Here is a 10,769-nt window from a genome sequence, read left to right on the forward strand (position 1 = left end):
GCATTGTGGGATTTTGAAGGAGAACTGTATGCACGACACTTTTATTTTATAATGATACCGAAAACCATACTTCTTAAGATTAACATTTAGAATAAAACATAATTTCATTAAATACCAATATCTTTATAGAAAATCTTCAATTTTATCTGTAAATATGGATTACATACGTATTGCGTTTATGGGCGAACGTAGCCGTCGTGCGGAATGTGATCAATCCTAAAAATGGCGGTAAATTAGAAGACAGTGTAAACAGAAGGTGCACACAGAAAGAAACTGAACGCAGTAAAAATGGCTCACAGAGGAATAGAAATTGTCGATTTTTTTCGTCCAGCATGTAACAGAAAGAATCTGTTCATGACGAATATCGTTACAGGAATGGAAGCAATAGATGTTGAGGTATTCAAATTGTACCTACTTATGTACTAGAACTTGACACAATCCTCCTCCTGCTTAGCCTGCTACTCACTTTTTACTCACTGTCATTACGAAGTCTGTAAACATTGACAGCCCAGGACTGGGCAAGATTACTTTCATTCAATCATAGTTATACTGTAGGCCATTATTTGTGATTCAGTGGACTGATTTAGGGCCTTTTTCTTGAGAATTTACAAAAAAAATATTAGAATGAAAATCAGAACCTGAGGCTGAGTCAGGTATGAATCTGTTTTATATACCGTACTGTACCCATAGGTTTTAAAAATACAATGTAAAAACCAACCCAAATTATGTTCCAAAATATTAGAATGAAAATCAGAACCTGAGGCTGAGTCAGGTATGAATCTGTTTTATATACCGTACTGTACCCATAGGTTTTAAAAATACAATGTAAAAACCAACCCAAATTATGTTCCAAACAATTTACTGTGACAAGTTGTGTTATCCAACATAAACATGACAGTGTTGTTAAAAAAAACAAAACACATTGGGCATTATTGCACATGAAAGAGACTAGGCCTACATTTAGCCTCTGAACGGTACCCACGCTATAACAAGGGTTTGGTGCCCGGCTGCAGATTATAAGCAGGTCTGTCATTGAGTGAAGTGATATGGTTTCTGTCCTGCACATAATTGTATGTGACAAGGGGTAGTGTCATCTGCCTACCTCATGGGATTCCTCTGGTTTCCTCCCACTGCTAAAGACCTTGATCCACACGCAAGCGATTTATTGAAATAACATTAAATTGTACAATGTTAGTCCTGAAGGCGAAGGCATGATCTAGTTTTATGCTTTGTAGACATTAAGCAGTCAATCATTTATTTACATTTACTGGTATTTATTACTTGAGTTGGATGGCCGGACGGTTAGCGCGTGCTAAGGTCTGTCATTGAGTCAACTGACGTGGTTTTGATTCCCCGGTTGTACGTGACAGGGAGTAGGGTCGTTTGTCCAACCTCATGGGTTTTATCCGGGTTCTTCGGTTTCCTCCCACTGCTAAAAGACCCCTACACGCAAGTGAATTATTGAAATAAAATGAACCATAATTTAGTTCCGAAGTAACCTAGTTTGTGTCAAGTGGATGTTAAACCCCATTTCTCTCTCTCTATTTATTACTTTTGTCTTCTTTTTCTTTAAGGATCAGCTGCATTGCAAATTTTCTCAATTTGGATTACTCCATGAAGTTCAAGTTTTTAAATCCAAGCTTCAAGGCAAGGGAGATAATTCTGACCAACCATCAGAGACAACCACATTTTATGCATTTATCAAATTTTACTCACTATATGCCGCTGCCCGAGCTCTACATGATTTAAATGGAAAGTGTTTTATTGGTGAAAAATGTTGTAAGGTACTGTTATTAAATAGTTTGAAAATCAAATGGATCGAAGCAGATACAAACTGACTTGAGAGAGCGTTCACCTATGTCTGGTATTTTAACAATATGATTATTATACAGATATGAATTTTATTTCTTTACACTTTTGCTCTATTTTAAAGATAAAAATATGTTTGTTAGTTTCAGAATGTTAATATAAAAAGCGCTTGATGTACTCTTAAAGAAAGTAGGCAGAAATACAGCTGTTTGGACAGAATTCTTCCCCTCCCATTGCACATAATATACAATATACCATAGTTTCGTACTCATTCATTTTACCTTTTCTAAATAAATGACTTTGAATATGTATTTCTTTTAGTTGACTTATGCTAAACGCCAGAAAGGACCTGAAGAACCTTATTGTCTATCTGTTAGTCAGTGTGTAGACTTAGCTAGTTATTATATGGGTTTTAATGGCTGGTCCACAGAAATCAGACTGGTAAGATGATGTCAATATTTCTATAATGTATTTTACCATAGTATTTGTATTCATTATTTCATTGCAGGTCTTTCTTTGGGTCATAAATGTTATATAAATGATTAATTAGACATTTATTAACATGACAAGACCATAATCAACTCTCGATGCCATCGGATGGCTCCGATTTTAAGTAGATTAGAACGGTTAGGCCATATAATACTAATTTAATTTAAAAATGGAGAAATGAGGCTAACTAGATTAAGATGGTTCGCCATTTAAAACTTTAATTTAAAAATGGGAGAGCGATGCTTAGTCTCGAATATACCATTGCCCTGGTTACCACTATGCACACATCTTGTCAAAACTACAAACAGTGATAACTTTGTTCAAAATAAAGTAATTTGAATGAACTTTTCAATTTATTCATTTTGCATTATCTATTTTTGAACTATTATAGCGAGAATGGTCAGCTCTTTATATAAATTTAACATAATGCGCATGTAAGTCATATGCTTAAGCAATCTAATTAACATATAGATCTATATTTCGTTTCGTCTTTTATACTTTCGATGGCCTACAATACGTGTAGATCTAACAAGTTATAGTGGGAGTTCACGTTCTATGACATCAGGTACCAAGCAAGCGACATTTGACCTGATTAGGTGAGTCCTTCGATTAACCAATTAGCGACCGCCATGTATTTTTTATCTACTTTTCCTTTGTTTTGATTTCTATTGCCGCTAATGTCTACCCAAAGTTCCGCGCAAAAAAGGTCAAACGCTCGATTCGACAGACCATTTGATTGGCTGACCCCTCATTTCAAGCAGAGCACGAGTTAAATAACAACGCTTCCAGATCCAAGTGTAGTAAAGATAAGTAAAATCAAAATTTTGAACTTATTAAAACGAAACGAAATTGGATCTGTGTTTTAATCAGATTGATGCTTAACTTATAAGATATGTTCAAATAAAGCTATAAAATATGTGGAATCTAAAGTTCTACCGTGTTAAAGAATAATCCTTTTAATCCCATAATTCACTATTGTTAGTTGAAAAATTGACAAATATATCAAAGTTGAAAGATAAACGTTGAGCTTTGCCAATTCCATGTCAAGGAGTTTATAGAAAACAAGCGAGGTAATTTTGCTATTATTTCAGGTGTTTTTATTTTAAGTGCTACGATGATTCATATGATGTATAATAGTAATTTGACAACCTATCAATAGATCAAGCAACAGATATAGAAAAAATTATGTTTCCAATTGACGTGCACGTAAAAGATCCCATTGTAGTTGGCATTTGATATTAGAGTAGGCTGCTGTCCGGGAAAAATTTTCCTCATAGCAGTGCACACTGTATGGCGTATGCCCGTCTTCATTAGCCGTAGGACGTTAAACCCCATTTCATTTTCATTTCTATCTTTGGGTTATTATTAGGACGTATTGAAATTTTGCAAAGGGTCTCTTCAGTATTGCTCTAGTTTCGTTTTGATTTTTTAGTTAGAAAAAGACAGTAATGAAGAAAACGAAGGAGCCTTAGAGAGTGAGATTGCCACCATTAGATATATGTGTGTAGTAACATTATATATCACTGGTCATTTACTCTCATGTCAAGGTTTTGGAGCCTGGGAAGAAAAATATCATAAAACTACAATCGGTAAGACAAGTATAGTAATTGGTAATCTTAAATATTAAACATACATTATGCTAAAGCTAAATCTGCTTTTTGCAGGTCTTCTTTAGGCCTGAAATGTTATATAAACTATTAATTAGACATTTATTAACAAAACAAGACCATAATCAACTCTCGATGGCATCAGATACTCAAGGTTTTAACTAGTTTAGAATGGTTCGCCATTTTAATTTAAAAATAAGAAAGCAAGGCTAAGTCTTGAATATACCAGTGCTGGTCACCACAATGCACACATCTTGTCAAAACTACAAAAAGTGATAACTTGGCTCAGAATGAAGTAATTGGAATGAAATTTTCATTTTACATTATCTAGTTTTGAGCTGTTGTAGCTCTTTATCTAAATCTTACATAATGTATCTTTAATGCATTGGATCATTTTGGAGTACAGAACCCTTTCTCATGAAGAATAGTTGTTGTGCGTGTTAGCCCATCTTCCTTAATATTATTTCCGCTTCTGCAACATACTGAAGTAGAACACCTTTGGGGCTAACTTTGTTTCTCGACATATTGTAATAATTCTCCATTCAATCTCAATAAGGTAATTAGAATATTACTAGTACATTAACTCAGTCATGTGATATTGAAAACATTGAATTTCAAATTTCAGTAATTCTCAAGTTAAAAGGTAATTATGGGAAAGTAGATAAAAAGCTCACAGTTCTCGCTATAATAGTTAAAAAATAGATAACGTACAGAGAATATGCTGAAAATTTCATTCTAGTTGCTCCAGTCTGAACCGAGAATTTAGCGATGGAACTTTAGGCCTATTCTCATCATCATTACTAAAATCGGTTATCTAGTCTCGATTATCCATTTTGATGTTAAATCACCCATCACAAAATGTATTCAAATCCAGTAGGCTAGCGATGGCATCGAGAGTTGATTATGGTCTGGATAAGTTAATTAATATCTAATTAATAATTTAGATAACATTCAGGTCTAAAGAAAAACCTGCAATTGGCAAATTTAGCTCTTGCATAATGTTTGTTTAAGAAAGACATTTTCAATAGGCCCCATGCCATAATAGAGCTCTCAGTAATGTGACGTGTTTTGTACATCAACAATTTTAATATCTCTTAAAACAAATGTGTTTTTAAATATTTTATCATTTATTATTATTCAGACCCAAAAGACAGAATAACCCTAGTGGGTAAAACAAAGAAAATAGCTACTCAACGTGCTAAACAGAATGCCTTCTCTAAATTATTGTTAATTATTCTACCTAATGGTAAGGTAACAGTAGAAGTTAATACAATGATACCTGATTATTTTCCTGTAAATGATGAACAGGATAATCAAAAGTTACTCAAGGTCAGTAATACTTTCTTAATTTGTAGTCTAATATCCGGACATCTGATTGGATCAATGTCCTCCAGACGCAGCACTGCTGAGCAATGAAAAATAGAAACAATTTTTTTAAGTTTTTCAACTATTTCTACAAATACAGCATATCATTTGACTCAGTGCAATTAGAAAAGTTGTCAAATTCATGTGGTCATACTTTTAGCCAATCAGAGTAGCCCATTATGATTTTATTTCCAGGATTCATGTGGTCATATTTTAAGCCAATCAGAGTAGCCCATTATGATTTTATTTCCGCATTCATGTGATCATATTTTTAGCCAATCAGAGTAGCTTATTATGATTTTATTTCCATAATATCTAGGCTTATGTGTTCATATTCTTAGCCAATCAAAGTAGCCTATTATGGTTGGCCCTGATCATCAACAAACCTTTAATTTAATTGAATAAAGAATTGTGTAATTAACCATTCTTTATTTGTAGAAATCGATTCTTGGTCTGATTTAAGATCAGGCAAAATCTGTTATTAAAATCACAAAGTGTGGTAAAATGAAAGAGCAAGCGTTTATTATTCTGTTTTGCAGGTAAATGAATTAAATAAAGAACCAGAAACCAATGATGAAGATGTTGATGATGTTCTTCATAACTTACAAGATTTACAAGAAAATATTGAAGTTAACCAATCATAGCCATTGTTTCTTGGCCCCATCTTGTGAATGTAATAAAGGAATTTTTCATTGGTACTTCAGGAAGAACACCATCAAAACACAGAACTTTCAGATTTCAAATTGTGAACACTTCCTACATCTACATTTTTTGGCATACGGGTATCATGTGATTTCTCAAAGGATTTGTGAAAATTTCATTTATTGAGTTATAAAGAAGTGCCTTTCGAATTTTTCCATCTCAATCACCAAATTTGTGTTCAAACTCTTTAAAATCATATAAATATAAAGTCCAGAATTCTCTTATATACATCTTCACTTTTATTAACACTTTAATAGTCGCTGATCGTCATTTCAACCCAATGGGTTTTCTCCGGGTCCTCCGGTTTCCTCTCACTGCTAAAGACCCCTAAGCGTAAGCGAATTATTGAAACAAAATTGAACCATGTTAGTCCCAAAATGACCTGGTTTGTGTCGAGTGGACACTAAACCCCATCTCTCTCTCTTTCTCTTTCTCTTTCTATGTTATTATTAATGTTTTTGAAGTTCTATCATTTCCAAGTTTTATTTTGACAAAAATTGATTTTGAAATTGTTGGGTGAAGTAGATAATTTTGAAATGATTTAACACTTAATAAGGCATTATATATACTGGGGTAGCCTTACTATGTACATTATAAATTATTGACTTTGTGAACTTTCCAAATAGATGGGATGTGGTACCAGGTGTTCTAGAAAGAGTTGGCCTAGAATCCTACTATATATTGTTTAGGATATTGAAGGTCCAATTTTTTGCCCTGTTAAAAATTTTCCATCATTTGACTCTAAAATTATATTTTATAAAGTTAATAGAGTTGATTTGACAGTATATTCAGGGTTATTATTTTTTATGTTCAAAATTTATTGTTTGTATAAATTCATTGTGTCTATAAAATTGTACTTAGTTTTGATTTGTTATGGATGTAAATATTATTTGGATATATTAAAATATTTTTTTCTATTAAAATGTTATTTCTTAACTTAGATTGTGAAAAAATATACCAGGGTCCCATTTACTCAGTTTAATTGGGTTCCGTTGTCATTAGTGTAGGATTGAGGGTCTGGCAAGAAAAGAGGGTGTAGTCATTCGGATTGAACCGAAACCCAAACAAGAAATACCTCAACAGAAGTAGCCTAATTTACATCAATATAAGGGCTTGGATCTGAATGATTTTCATCAAATGCTTTATTTTAATTTTAATGATTCTAGATCTGTCTCTGTTGGGTTAAAATGAGAGTTCTTAAATCGCAAAATAATGTCCAAAACGGATAAAGAATATAAACTGTGGTCTGAATCCTGTCAAATGATGCATGCGTTATAACGGCACATGAATTAATTGAAAATGAGGTATTCGAAACTAGGTGCATTCAATTAAAAAAAATATACGAATATATTGAAAGATTTGGACAAATTATGCTGCCGAATATGAGCACCAACTGATCCAGGCTGTAGGCCTACCATTATATTACTGTCCGGAATGGTCAGCGCTTGACGACGTTAATAACAGTTTTGTTGCATGACGGTATTATTGACTAAATCAAAATATTCACACTTCATTTTCTAAAGTAATACACAATAAAGTGTAGTATAGAAGTCGACTCCAATGAACACATGTGGAATTTAATTTATTTTTGATATTGAACAATCTCAAATAACAATGTTGTTATTGTAATATCATACGATATGCTACAACACGCATAGTGTCAAAATGTCAAAAATTAAAAATATGTCATTAAATATATTAATAACTTATCGTTGAATTACCGCATTCAACACAATGCGCGCTTGCATGCTCCACGTTTACGTAATCTAAGCAATGACATGCATAGAGTAGGGTGTTTTACTAAGTTTGTAATAATTAATCGGAAATGAAATGGGGTTTACGGCTTATTTTGCTGTAGTAACTGGGCTAATGAAGGTGGTCATACGCCATAGAGTGCACTACGATGGAAAATGAAATGGGGGTTCCGAACCAACTGGGCTGATGCAGACGGACATTCGCCATGCAGCGTGATATGAGGAGAATTGTCCCTTACAAAGCGCTAGTGTCCACTCTTAAATCGAATTCCAACTGCCAAGGGTTCTATTACGTGCAAGTCAACTGTCAACAGGACCTCGGGTTTCGTCCCGTCCGAACTACTAGACAATGTTCCTTGCCTGGCTCTCGTCCTGCACCACTGACAAGGGAAAACCCTGCTGAAAATACCCGAAATATATCTCCGCTAACACTGAGATCGAAAACGGAACCTCCATGTTATTGTTGGTGAGACGGTTAGGGTGGCCGAATGGTTAAACGAGTGTGCGTTGGATCAGAAGGTCGGTCATTGAGTCAAGTGCCGTGGTATCAATTCCCCGCTTGTACGTGACACAAAGACCCCTACGCGCAAGCAGCGAATTATTGAAATAAAACTGAACCATATGTTAGTCCCGAAATGACCTAGTCTCTCTCTCTCTCTCTCTCTCTCTCTCGCTCTCTCTCTCTCTTTCATTTTTTGCAAACTCGACCATCCACTGTTGCCAGCAAAGTAAAATATGTGATATATTTATAACAGTATTATTTTCAATTAAATATGGCTACAGTGTCATATTAACACTAAACGCTATCCATAAGTTATTAACAACCGAAACATGCAAAAACGTGAAAAAGGTGTAAAAAAAGCATATCAGTGTCAGTTCGTCCTAACTAATCTTAATTAATCCACGAGTTGACAAATTATATTAAAATATTCTTTTTATCTTTCAAGGGCTAGTTATCGTTACATAAATCTGTTTTAATATAAGAACTAGGCCTGCTTGCCAATCAACTGCGCCTATAGAACAATTTGAATTCTCCGTTCGTGCCTTTCCGCGGAACATTCGGCTTAGATTAAAGCTTAAAGCTTTTGGTATTCATGTGCAACGTGACTTGTTTTTTAATAATAAAAAAACCAAAACAGTTTTATGAAGATTATTATCAAAATAATAGTGTTCCTATATACTAAAACAAAACAAAAATATTAAAGGAATATATCCTTTATAGACAACCGTCTTTATTGGCCCGGTTGGTGCAGAAAAGTAGCACCTCAAACCCATTTCATTTCATGTTATGAACCAAGGGCGTGGGGGGACGGACGAACCCTGGAACCTGGAACATTTCATTACCAAATGAAATAAATAATTACGAACAGTTTACTGTAACATTGTTATTTCGATGAAGGATGTAACAAGGGGTAATATGATGACATTATGGAAAAATTGACTACCTACATCAAAGCTGCACAAACATTAATTGTTCATGAAGTTAAGTGAATCGTCCAAAGACGTTCATTGACGACATGTCATTATGCACCGCACACGCCATCAAGTGGTTCAGTGTTATGGAGTTGCGCAGCCAAGTTTTGATACAGCGCACAGTGCTGAAGGATCGCTCGACTGATCAGGAACTAGCGAACTAGCGGGGTTCAGCAGCGTGAGACGGAGAAGAGCTTTGACAGAAGGGTGATTAAACTGAGAAACGCTTCGTGCACAAGTGAAATAGATTTGGCCGAAAACTGGCGCTTGAAGAATGGCAATTCTTGTTCCAAACCCCGATTCAGTTCCAGATACGTAGAAACAATCTCACCATCATGTGGATATAAACCTGAAAATCTGTCCTGGCGATCAAAATCATGGGGGGACAGAGACCTATTCGCCCCCCCCCCTCCGATTCTAAGAGGGCAACACGCCCCCCCCCCTTAAATCCACGCCCATGTTATGAAGACAGAAGCAGGAAGAGAAGTTTATAGAGAAGTTGCTGCTTTGAATGTCTTCTTCGGTTGGTAAATGAAATGAAATGGAGTTCATCGTCCTAGTTTTCTACACGAACCGGGATAATGAAGATGGGCATACGCCATGGTGTAATATTATTCTTGCCTGGACAGCGACGCTCATTTTTCGATTTCCAGATGTCAGGGGACCCTTTACGTAATAGACTCGCTAGTGTGGAGTTCTCGGGTGTTCGCTACTGTCAGTCGCCAAGAAAGTTAGTAAGGTTTTTACGGCAAGACGGAGGGCCTGACATGGACAGCTGTCTAGTCGTTCGGATGGCATGAAAACGCGAGGTCACGTGCACGTAAAAGATCCCAAAGCAGCACCACTGTCCGGGCAAAATTTCCCTCATAGCAAATTCATTAGCTTAGTCGGAGCAGAATAGTAGGACGTTAAACCCCATTTCATTTTATTTCCTTTACGTAATGACAATGGTATACACGAGGCCTTGGGTTTTCGTGTCATTCGAATGACAAGGCCCTGTCCCTCCCCTTCTTCGTTCCGCACCAGTGACAAGTAGAAATCTGGCTGGAAACCCCCGAGAACTGGAATCAAACCAATTACACCACAGTTTCTGTTTTTAACAATTATTTTCTATTATCAAAATATACCGCCAGTTAACAGTTATCAACTAGTCATATTCCAATCCAAACTCCACCCCCAACAACACATGGGTTTAAAACTTCCCATAGTTCACAACAATACGAAGCTCGATACCAAGATTGGTCATTAAGCCCACGTGATCAGAAAAAATTATGTCAATTTAGTACGTAATTGGCAGTTGGATTCAATCACAATTGGGTCTAAATTTCTTTCTACAACAAGACATTTCCGTGTCGAGCTCAATAAACTGAGATCACAGCGAGATTCGTACATATAACTATAGTTAATCAATGAAATTTGAACGAACCGAGTTAAAGAAGACGTTTCTCGTTTTTGTCGAATTTTCCACCAGAATACTGTTCTTGGTGTTTTGTGATACTGTCCCTTTAAGATTTGGTAATTGATAAGAAGCTGAAATAAACTAGCTCTTGACATCGACAGATCTGAGTGA

The 10,769-nt window shown here is 35.4% G+C and overlaps 1 protein-coding gene across 1 annotated transcript; it reads left to right on the plus strand.

Moving 5' to 3' along the window:
- Positions 1–63: 63 nt before the first annotated feature.
- LOC126823649 (RAD52 motif-containing protein 1) lies at positions 64–6,817 on the plus strand. The gene is made up of 6 exons (XM_050552613.2): positions 64–396; positions 1,575–1,784; positions 2,131–2,250; positions 3,731–3,887; positions 5,047–5,234; positions 5,810–6,817. Exons 1-6 carry the CDS (start codon positions 289–291, stop codon positions 5,912–5,914), a joined length of 888 nt encoding a protein of 295 aa, XP_050408570.2. The 5' UTR covers positions 64–288; the 3' UTR covers positions 5,915–6,817.
- The last annotated feature ends 3,952 nt before the right edge of the window (positions 6,818–10,769 follow it).

This window comes from Patella vulgata, chromosome 1 (assembly GCF_932274485.2).
Source record: "Patella vulgata chromosome 1, xgPatVulg1.2, whole genome shotgun sequence".
NCBI lineage: Eukaryota > Metazoa > Mollusca > Gastropoda > Patellidae > Patella > Patella vulgata.